Raw genomic sequence first — 11,468 nt, 5'->3', positions numbered from 1 at the left:
AAATTTTGCCGTTAAGCTTCTCGTTAGTGAACAGCAACTTGTGCACAAGGTATTGAAACATTTACCAGTTGGACATGTGCATTTAAAAGCTGAGAGGTCACATCAAGTTCAGCTGTAAAGGTTTGAATGCATTTTAGGCTCATTCCAAAATTTCACCCAAAAGATCCCGAACCTTTTGTGAATGGTGGGTGTATTTTAGATCAATGGTTAGAATAATGGATGGGTGGTCTTTTCTTGTTGAACTGTTTTTTCAAGTAAAAGACCAGAGGCTTTACATTTTTGAGAATTGAGTGGTGGGCAAAATTAAAGGCTCTCTAAAGGCCCACGTGCCATAGGTTTCCCACCACAACGCGAGTCCCAGAAATGATCCATATCGCACTTGTTTCTGTTATGACGTGTTTTATTAACCGGAGAAGGAAACTGCAATTCAAAACAGATACACGTCTGTCACATTTCTCAACCATCTGGACGTTGAAACGTATACTCGGCGACGGAGACGGGTAGTGCTACGAGGGGCTGGCGTAGAGCGGACACATTCAAAACCTGCACAGACTCATTCACAACATTTCCTTGGCGTCTTGCTGATGAAAAGCCTTGTCAGAGCTTCGATGCGAACACACACAAAATAAAATACTGATATTTAATGTGATTTAAAAAAAAAAAGCATTTCAAGTAAAAATGACAAAAACAGAATAAAATCAACAGAGATCAATAAACATGGCCCGTGTTTGTATTTAGTGGCATACCTGATGGAAAATCCATCGACAGGAAGGTTAAATAGTGCACACGCTGAACGTTTCTGCAGCCTCTGTGAGGAGTGATGGCTTTTACTTCATAAATAAAAAACAAAAAAAGCTGGCTTCAATTATTTTCATTAAAAATGCTTTAAAGTCATAAGGCAGTGAAAGCAACTTGCTTTAATGATTATTCTTACTTAAAAAAAATTGTACAGCTTTTTATGAAAGAACCTCACATGGGTGTCCGATGGTAATAATAATAATGCCATATTGTGTCCTTCGCGCATGCGTTCCATTTTTTTACTTTGCAGGTTGGATGGTTGCGACTAGCGGGCAAGCTGGAGGATGAGGAAGGGAGAGGAAGAGTTTCAGGTCCCGCAGTCGAATGTGGAATTCGGGGGTGACGCGGTTACTCCTGGAAAAGCAAAAGAAACCGCAGGTCAGTGCGCGAATGTCAGCGCAATGCCACTACGGCAGCCATTTGGGTCGCAAATGGTGTGAACAATGCGGAAAATCCTTTCCACAGGGTGTGCGCAAAATGGCCGCATCAGGGGTGAAGGTGATCTGACATTCGGCTACAAGATCATAAGATGATGCCAGAGCCACCATCGGTTGTGGCGCGTCAACATTTGGCCGCTGACCCAGCAATATTTTGACCTCTGACATAATAACAGAGGCAGGGCGAGGTCTTGTGTTGAAGCGTGTTCCACAATGCCGGAACGAGGAAAATGTAACATGTAGCACTTACTTCTCCAGCCAAACTGTGTTGAAAGTAAAGTCAGCGTCACGGCAGATGCCGGAACTTCCTTACAATTCTTAATGCGGCAATTTTGCGGGCTCTCTGTGTGAAAGCGAATACTGACATAGCATTGCACAGAACACCAGTGTCAAATTAAGACAAGTACTTGAAATGCATTTTGTTAGTTCCACCAGGTCAGAACAAGATGGACACAACAAAGCAGAACCTCTATAGTCAAACATCAATAAGGTCGAAACGTTATATTCTATAGTACAATCAGGTCATTGTGTTGATGGTTTTAACTTCTTTTTACACTCGGCAACATGTGCTGAGAAGTTAAAAAACAAGATGCGTGAGACACACATCAAAAATTTGTTTTTTTGTCTTAATGCGACCAACACTAAATATCCTTTCCGATATTCCCCCAGGTATGCATTTGTTTCAGTTTCCTTGATCGACCTTACGAGGTTCCACTTTATGAGGTTGATAGCAGTGTTGAGCTTTCAGGTCTTTGAAGTAAAAAACAAAAATCTATTCAGCAGAGATAGCACATGTGTCTGGGGCGCTGGGCAAAGGTGGCATCAAACCAATTTGACATTTAGGCGAGTATGAGACAAGTTAGCTCATGTTTGTTCATAATTAGATGACAAAATCCATCAATGCGGGGGTTGAATTTCAAGTTGACATCAGCTCTTTGGCCATTCTTTGACCGCCCCGGCACCCGTGTGTGCATCTATGCTCTGCAAAGGAAACTTTGAAGATCAGGTTAGTAGATCTATTTTGAAGTCAACAGACACTATTGCACCGAGCATAAGGCAGCAGAGACAAAAGGCAAACATTCCCATGTGTTGAGTCACTCTAGCACACGCACGCACACTGGCTCATCCCAAACCAGCAACACATTTGAGATTGTTGCTGTATTCATGGTTCAGGAAAGTTGCACTAAAAAAAAAACAGATGGGACAAAACAGGACTGAGTGGGGTCCACACATATTGGGTTCAAAGGAAACATTTTCTCCCTTCTCCCTCTCAGTTAGCAAAAGCCTGATTATCGGATATCTGAAGATTATCCCGAGCGCTAATCCTGTGGTGTGGGCTATGTTACGAGCAACTTTGTTTCTGTCCACGAGCTGCTGGGAAAATGGTCAGCAATCATTAATGTTAAACCTGTTCAATATTCACGATCAGAAATCCTTACGTTTAGTTAAAATGGTACAGAGTATGTGCTGACTCCCGTTTAAAATTGAGTATGAATGTGACTGGTTGATTCTGGAGCTGCCCCCGTCTGATCATTTAACTCATAGGTGTCAAACTCAGGTCCTGGAGGGCCCGCTGCCCTGCATGTTTTCCAAGTCTCCCTGTTGCAACACACCTGATTCAAATGAACAGCTTCAATGTCAGGCTTGCGCAGAGCTTGCTGATGATCTGATCATTTGAATCAGGTGTGTTGCAACAGGGAGACTTGGAAAACATGCAGGGCAGCGGGCCCTCCAGGACCTGAGTTTGACACCTATGATTTAACTCATTCAGTACCAGCCAATTCTAGACCAAGTCTGAAAAGACGTTTAAAAACGTCTTTGGGAGTGAATGAATGAGTTAATCGGAAATTAGGGCTGATCACGTAATTTCCATCTGACCGGCTGAAAAATGTAAATGTTTTCTTATTTTTGGGGTTAACAGCTGGCTTCATGCCTTGGTGTATGCATCTGCTCAGTGCTTTGTAGTGGACAGCACCTTGGTCCCCAAAAATGTATTCTGAGGGAGAAAGATATGGCCACATCTGCAGCTCATTTAGAAAAAAAGAGGCGCAGAGTGAAACGTGCAAACGTTTCGCTTACATGTCCAACAATTAGGACAAGCCGGAAGATACTACACATGTCTGCAGACCACAGCGGGGGAACAGGATTGTCAAACAGCTCGCTGAGCGGCATCGTCGGAGTTGGAAGTGACAGATAATGTGATGCATTTAAATAACTTTGGATCAAAGTATTTTAATATGTGCAAGAATATGATTAGTAGTAGATACAACTGAATATTTTGTGACCAACAAACTTGTGCCGGTTGCATTTGAGGAGGCCAAAGAATGTTTGTAGATGAGCAGAGTAGGAAACCGATTTCCCTAAGAGCAAACAGTTAAAAGCAATGCCGTCTTTGACTCCATTTTCCTGCACCGTAGTTTCCGAGACAGCTTTTGGCCAACTGAGGCACGCCCGTGTGTGTTACAGATCAGATTCTGCTGAATGTCGGTATGTTTGCAGGAGCCGGTCGAGCAGGTATTTTATCTCTCAGAAACTGCTGGTGCCTCTTTTGGCAAAGCCACACAATCTATGTCAAGAAATCAGTACTTTCAAACTTCTCTCATGTTTATATGAACAAAAAAAGTCATTTGGACTCAATCCTTAAATTGCGAGTGAAGTGTTCTGCGGTGTGTGGCGTTCTATGCGTTCTATTCGTGTCCAGCTGGGGGAGCGTTTCCCACCACATGGGACTGCATGAGAAAGACAGCGGCATTAGTAGAGAGGGATTGTCGGGCTTGTCGGTACAAGTTTGAGAGCGTAATATCCCTTGTGTGCGTGCGCCCCGCCTGACCTCTTTCTATCCCGGCATCAACAACAAAATGCATTAGCATAGAAGCGCTATGGAAAAAAATAAAAGGAAGAGAGCGACTGCTGGGTGATGGGAGAAAAAGCGGGCATGCCAGAAGCGGGGAGCAGGACTGCACTGGCTGGCTTACCTGGGTCAGTCCTCCCCCTCGTCTGGCGTGATCTCTGTCTCTTTATGTACCACTACTTTGGTCACTGACATGTCAGGGTGCTGCTCTTTAGCCTCCTTTATGGCCTGAGCCAGAGCCTACATTCGCACGGGTGCAGCGCCGCAAGTGGGGGGGATCACCAGGAGGGCGGCAGAGAACGGTGGGTGGGGTAAGGTGAGGGGGGTGGGGTGGTGGTGGGTAGAGCAGGGATAGGAAGTCACTGTTATCCAAATTTTAAAATCAAAAGTGAACAAATTCATTCGTTTTGAGGCTGCATGCTCTGCCCCTTTGATTGCAAGTGGCTCAAATTGGGCCCCTGAGAAGGACTGATGGCTTCATTCAAAAGCCGTTAAATAAATCCAACAAAAATGAGCATTTTAAAGGAAAATACCTCATCATGGTCGATATCGGAATCTCCCGTGATGACGATCCTTTTCTCGATTCTTGTTTCTGAAATGCCTCCTTTTACAGTCTGACAGATTAGAGAAAAAAAACTATTTATTTTGTCTACATTATATCACAAAACACTAAAGTCAGTCATTTTACTCGATGCTGAATGTCAACGATGAAGTCCGACCTTCGTGATGTGCGTAGTGGTGGTGGTGCTGGTGGTTTCCGAGGTGATCGTCTGGGCGCTCAGCAACACGCCGGGGTCTGTGTCGCCATTCATGTCGCCCTGTTGACAAAGTAAGGGACAAATTTCGAGACGCAACCCGGGCCAAGTTTGAAGGCTAAACAGCGAAAGCTATGAGCCAGCAGCATTTGATCATGGAAGATCGCAATTAGCACGGACCACTCCAGATTCATATGTGATGGTCTTAGTCTCTGTATGAACCACGGGCATCTCTTTGGTGCAGAGCACGTCCTCTTCCGTACGCTGCCGGACAAAAAAAAAAGATATCACCATCTGAGCTCTAGGTGGCGAGGCAGCAACAGCATATTTCTACATCGCGATTCTTAACCTTGTTACCGAATCCAACCCGTTCATATGCACGTTCACCGAACCCTTCATTAGTGAAAAATAAAAATAGGATTTTTTTTTTACATATTCAAGACATTTGTAAAAAAACACATTTATTAAAAACAGAAAAAAAGTAAATAACATTTCAAGACATAAGTATACGTTTTTTTTTAATTTTACGACTATCACGACAGTCACACGGTGACGACTGAGCAAAGTAAATTTCCCGCAGCACTGATTGGACAAGCAATGTCATGTGATCATCCGCAGCCAGCCGGCGTGTCATAACTATTTGACATCTTGAGTCGGGTGTGTCTTAACCTCCATGGCAGAGGCTTCGTCGAACGCCTGAGACGATTCACCGAACCCCGAGGTCTTCTATTCTGGTTTAACACCATTATTAATTTGTGCGTTGCCATCTTTGTTTTGGATACTCACTGCAGATTTTTCCGGCGCTGTGTCCATCTCCATGGCAACAGGTTTCTTTTGCTCCGAGTCAGGTGACGCCTGTGAATGAAAATGACGATTGTGTGATTGAAGTGATTTGCATCATCAAAGTGGATGATGCATTCGGAACACACTGAAAAAAAAAATGACTTCAATATGTGAAAAAAGTTGTAATTTCATGAACGAAGTCAAAAGTTTAAAGTAAAGATGTATACTTTTATAATGAAAAAAAGTTTTTTAAAAACCCAAGTCATAATTATATATATATTTTTTCACGAATAAAATGAGGATACACATTTTGAGGGTAAAGTAACAGCTTCACAAGAAAAAAGTCAAGACAATCTGCTCGATTCTATGAGAATAAATGATAATGACAAGTTGTACTTTAACGAAAATTAGGGAAAAGTCAAATTGTCATGACTGAAGTTATATTGCAACAAAAATTAGCAATTTGAAGTGCTTACGATAACATTTTTTGTGATTGTAATCCTTTGGGGGTTGCAATTTTTCAACTGAATGGATGACAGACTAACACATGACTATTTGTAAAAAAAATAGTAATGTTAACAAATAGTTAAGTGAGATTCCCCCCCCCCCCCCCCCCCCCGTAACTAATAAAAGAAATGTAATTCAAAAGAAAATCTGAATTTACAAGAAAAAAAAGTTAACATTTTTATGAGAAGATATTTTTAACCAAGTTTTTTTTTTTTTTTTTTTAAATAGCAGTAATTGAAACAGAATACAGTCATAATATTCTGGGTCACAGCCTCTTTTATTGGGCTCTTTACTTCGGGAAGAGATTCTTTTTCAACACCAGCGTGGTCAAATAAAAACACCTGCTCATTTCCACGCATCACCCGCGAGGGAGATGAGATGCATTTTGATGACAAAACACATCAACGTCAGCTCACGACCGACCAACAAAGTGTGGTCACCTTTTCGGAAGTCACAGAAGAAGAAACCCATCCGAGAGTCGACTGGCAAGGACAAGACGAAGGATACGAGGAAAGAAGGAAGAGACAGTTGAGATGGAATATCAGAGCAATGAGAGGAGACAAGAGACGGGGGGGGAGAACTGAGGAAGTTTATGGTGGATTGTATGAAATAGCAGAACTAAGCACTGTTTGATTTGTGTCTTCTTGCAGGTAGAAAACATTGTTATACAATGTTTTCAGGGACAAGGGGAGGTGAGGTGGGAGAAAAGCTGCAGTGGTGGCTGCGGGCCAGGTGGCGCCATTGAGTACGTCAGAGTGCTGCTTCACAAAATAAATAAATAAAAGTAAAACTGAAGGGGGGGGGGGGGGGGGGAGAGATTGTTGCAGCACAGCAAAAGCGTGTCCCACCTGACCGCCCAGCCGTTTGTTTTCTATCTCGGCTGTGGGAGCAGCTTCTAACTAGGCAAGTCCAGGCGTTTTGAGCCAACCCAAAACAAACGCGGGCTGTCCAAAAACAAGCAAAGGAAATTGGTGGCGTGAAGGTAAATGGTGGATGTTAAGGGACGAGATAGCGAGTTGGCCATGCACAGCACCGGATGAAATTCTTATTTTTATTATTGTTATTATTAGTAGGAGGCTGTGTTGGCTGCTGCCGGGGGCAGGGGAGGTAATGAGTGGATGTTTTTCATACAGTTACCACTGCTAAGGGCGCGGTCTCCGAGAGCGTTATCGGAGCCATGTCGGGCTTTGGTTGCTCAAAGGTCTTTGTCACCTCCTCCGTCAACACTCTGAAGACCTCCGACTCCTCCGCTCTCGCCACCTCCGACACCCACGAGGCCATGGCCTTCTTGGGCGAGCCTTTGACCTGAGACATGTCCTCAAGCAGTGCCTCCATCTTGGTTATGGGGAGCTTTTCCATCTCTTCTTTCACTTCTGTTTCCACCTCGGCCTCCTTCAAGATGATGAGCATGCCCCTTTTGTCGGTGATGGCCTGGGACACTTCCTCCCTTACGGAGCCCGGGCTCATCCTAGCCGCGGACTTCTCAGAAAACTCTTCTTGGGAGTCGGGGGTTTTCTCCTCCGCTGAGAAAACGTCATCATCCAGAGCGCCCAGTGGGCTAATCCCCTTCGGCCCTGTTGGGGGCGCTCTGTCCACTAGGGTACTATCTGCAGCGCAATTCAGCAGATATTTCGCCGCCTGGGGAGACACTTGCCTTATTGGAAATGCTATTGAGAAAAACAAGGCATCTCTGCAGCTATATACTTTTAAAGATCTACCTCGAACAAATTTAAAGGAGCGTTTTTTTTTTCTTGTTTGAAACATGTCTGTCATATGATTGTCTGTTTGAGAGGGATGAAATTTCATCTGTGCTGTATGTTGCACATACTGTGTTTTTTGCATATTATTGAAATCGTAGGGTGTGAAATAATGAACACCGAAACATGATATTTTTTACGCACTGTCCCATTGAGACTTTGAAACAGCACATGTAAGCTTTTACATGTCATTTTGGAAAACAATTCGGGGCAATCGATGTGCATTTAAGTCTTCAAATAATGCTGGACATCCATGTCTTGACACAGTTCCGCTGCCGAGCCCCCCAACCCCCCATTTTTAGTACACAACGAAGAGGAGAAGGAACGTAACAGAGCCAAAGAGAAGAAGACAGTGCCAGCTTTGCAGAAACACAATGCAAAAAGAAAAAATAAGTCAGGAAAACAAATATGAGCAAAACGTCACCTCAGTGGCTTTAGGCTCCGCCTTTGTCTCGTCTCTAGTGCCGGGCTCCTGATCTTCTTCCTGCAGAAAAGGAAAAAAAAATAGGTGAGACATAAATAAACCCTGCGATTGGCTGGCAACTGATTCAGGGTGTCCCCCGCCTACTGCCCGGAGATGGCTGGGATAGGCTCCAGCACCCCCCGCGACCCTAGTGAGGATCAAGCGGTTCGGAAAATGGATGGATGGATAAATAAACACTTGGGGATCCGGGAAACTCAAAGTGTCATTTTTAGACTGACAAGTCTGGTGTCAGTGATCAGGAAATAGTCCAGAAATAATGCCGGAGTGAGCACAAGAAGAGATCAATAAAATAAAGATGAGAACCATCGAGAAATGTCATCAAGCCACTGGTGCTAAAGACTCGTTGGATTTAATATGCAGCGCTCTAACCCCTGTCTGTTATCCAAGTGCCTGTATTCTCATTTCATGTGCACCGACATCAAATATATTGCTCCAGACACACACTCCTCGCTTTAAACACACACGTCATTATTATTCATCCCATGCTTACATCCTGCAGGTCCAGAGGTTCTATCATGGGCGGCTCATCCATTCGGGGCGAGCGCGCCGGGGACGAGGAGAGCCTCCGCTCCCACTCGGTGAGGCCTGGGACGCCGGTGTCCGTCTCCAGGAAGGAGCGCTTCAGCTCGTTGATGTTGGTCTGGTGCTTGACCATCTCGGTGGGGGGCTCGGTGTCCTACAGTGTGTGTGGCCCAGTGACCATAATAAGAGGGGTAAGGGCCGGGACCGAGCAGCATTGCCATGCTTCAAGTATGTCAAGTCATCTTGCAAATGTTTAAAAAAAAAAAAAAGGCAAAAATGGGGATCGGAAAAACAAAACAACAAAATAATAAAATGGGAGTCAAAATGGAACCTGAGTGAAGATGCTTTGTAAGCTACTCATGAAATACAGTGAAACCTCCCAATGTCAACCACAATTAGTAATGTTAGCCATTGCCCTAATTCTAAAAAAAATAAATAAATAAAGAAAACAAATCGGAATTTCCAGTTTGTTTATATTTTGCAACAAAAAAAGCTGCAATTTTACCAGGGTAAAAGAAACTGAAGAATAGTTTCTGAGCAGAGTTTTGACAAAATAATTGTTACAAGTTTGATTTTTTTTTTTATGATAAAGAGTTTTGTGAAGGGAAGTTTACAGGAATGATCAGAAAACACGTAATTTTAAGAATTGATGTATATTTTTCACATGTAAATTTCTGACAAAGTTCATTTGTAATTTGATGTAAATACAGTTGAATGAAAAAGTATGTAAACCCTTTGGATTTACCTGGAATTCGGAGCAGACTGCGTTTGTCCATTGTTGTGATTTAAATGAAGATTAAAACAATGCAGAAATCCATTTCATTCCAAAGTGTTCATACTTTTACTTACAACTGGATGTTGAATTAAATCATTTTAAAAGAATGACATTCATTTAAAATAATTAAATCAAAAATAAAATGCATATTTTACGGCAGATAATTATACAGGGAGGGAGGGAAGTTGTAATTCCTGCTTAGAAAAGCTCATAAAATTAAAAATGTAAACCCTGTGAAATTACTGAGTAAAATACAGTACATTAAATCTGATCTTTTTTGCATTTATCTCTACAATCAACCAGACTTCAGGCCTTTTAACCTCTGAACTTCTATGCATTTTTCAGCGTTGAATCTTCCCAAAAACAACTGGCTTCCAGATTTTACAACTTCAGCGTAGAGATTCCGCTGTAGTGTGAAACCAAGAGTATAAATTCAACAAAAAGCAGCCACAATGCATTCAAACTTGGACTCGATGCGATAATAAAACACATGCAGTGAGTCACAGAGCAACAGACACAACACTCCCAACTCCTGTTAGCGTTATAACGAACGATTAAGTTCCTGGCGTTTCATCTCTGAATGCTCACAGGAGCAACTCGAGATGCTCGTATCCACAATAGGGAATCCGAGACACTGCACACAACAATGCTGGAAATTAGTACTGGTAGGATGAATACGATTTTCTTACCAACCTCCAGCATCAGATTACTGTGCTTGACAAATACGTTTTCCCCTTTCACTGGTCTTACAACACTACACTGCCGGGGGGGGGGGGGGGGGGGGGGGACAAACAGTAGTGGTTGGTTTCAGACTCTGGGAGGTACAGCATGGCTACAAACCAAACATGGATGGAAAAAAACTGCAATCAGGAAGCCCGTTTCATTGACCAAAAACAAGGCAAGTCAACTGAGTCGACTGGTACGGAAGAAGCCGAAGTGTGGGGAAAGATCATGAATTCAGGCAGTCAAGTGTGTGGCGCAGTGGCAGCAGGCAGCGGAGAGACGCGACGCGGCGTTACCTGTGTGGGCATCTCAGAGTCGTCGTCTGCATCCGACTGGACAGCGAGTGAGGAAATAGTGACGGGATCAAACGGGAGGTGGTAAATGGTGGTGACAAGATAGGAAAAGCAGGATATGGGAATAGGTGGCAAGAAAGGTGGTCGAAGAGAGGAAAGTCAGTGTCCGCGACGTTTTCGTGAGAAACTGTGCATTGATGAATTGTGCAGTGGAGAAGTAATGAGGCCACACTGAAGAAAAAAGAAAAAGGTACGAAACGCGACCATTTTTACCAGATCTAGCCTCAAAAACAACTCATCTTTTTTTCACAAAGTTACGACGATCTCACTCATTCCAACCTTATTCCCCTCACTTTTCTTTTCTCTAAAATTGACACCATGATTTTTTTCCCCCACATGGTATCACAACTTTTCTGATAACGTTATTCCCTTAATAAAGGCGTTTCTTGTAATCCGACGATGCAATTATCCAACTTCAATCTGCTAACACTGAACGTTTCTCTCACAATATTACAACTATTTTCGAACAAAAGTCCCAGTTTTTGTTTCCCAAAAATTTTGATTTTTTTTTCAAGTCAAAGGCCGCCCCCCCATATAAATCTTTCTACTCACAATATATCAACACCATTCACAACTAAATTAGGGCTAATAAATTGAATCTACTGTATTATTTTTTTATCATGAACATTAGTTTTTATTTTCAGTGTGGCCCTTTGCAGTTATCATGTGTTGGGACTCATACCCAGTCTAAAAATATTTCACGTGCATTAAAATCCATAAACG

At 43.0% G+C, this 11,468-nt stretch overlaps 1 protein-coding gene across 13 annotated transcripts in view; it reads right to left on the bottom strand.

Annotated features, from left to right (window-relative positions):
- Nucleotides 1-379: 379 nt before the first annotated feature.
- The window catches only part of epb41l3b (erythrocyte membrane protein band 4.1-like 3b), a 35,156-nt gene continuing 24,067 nt past the window's right edge, over nucleotides 380-11,468 (bottom strand). For 10 of the 13 annotated variants that reach the window (XM_086128577.1, XM_086128576.1, XM_086128579.1 and 7 more), the window contains 11 exons: nucleotides 10,689-10,724; nucleotides 8,863-9,048; nucleotides 8,313-8,372; nucleotides 7,269-7,769; nucleotides 6,572-6,613; nucleotides 5,628-5,696; nucleotides 5,022-5,105; nucleotides 4,806-4,904; nucleotides 4,620-4,700; nucleotides 4,211-4,326; nucleotides 380-1,152 (listed from right to left, as the gene is read on the bottom strand). In XM_086128577.1, coding sequence (XP_085984703.1) covers nucleotides 4,216-4,326; nucleotides 4,620-4,700; nucleotides 4,806-4,904; nucleotides 5,022-5,105; nucleotides 5,628-5,696; nucleotides 6,572-6,613; nucleotides 7,269-7,769; nucleotides 8,313-8,372; nucleotides 8,863-9,048; nucleotides 10,689-10,724 — 1,269 coding nt within the window. In that variant the 3' untranslated portion in view covers nucleotides 380-1,152; nucleotides 4,211-4,215. The remainder of the gene's footprint in view (nucleotides 1,153-4,210; nucleotides 4,327-4,619; nucleotides 4,701-4,805; nucleotides 4,905-5,021; nucleotides 5,106-5,627; nucleotides 5,697-6,571; nucleotides 6,614-7,268; nucleotides 7,770-8,312; nucleotides 8,373-8,862; nucleotides 9,049-10,688; nucleotides 10,725-11,468) is intronic. The other 3 variants (XM_086128582.1, XM_086128588.1, XM_086128584.1) reach the window with 3 other exon arrangements.

The sequence above is a fragment of the Hippocampus guttulatus genome, chromosome 14 (assembly GCF_054856545.1).
Source record: "Hippocampus guttulatus isolate MCC_2025c chromosome 14, RoL_Hgut_1.0, whole genome shotgun sequence".
Taxonomy (NCBI): Eukaryota; Metazoa; Chordata; class Actinopteri; order Syngnathiformes; family Syngnathidae; genus Hippocampus; species Hippocampus guttulatus.
Note: the sequence above shows the minus strand (reverse complement) of the source record. Positions and strands in the feature narration are given on the sequence as shown.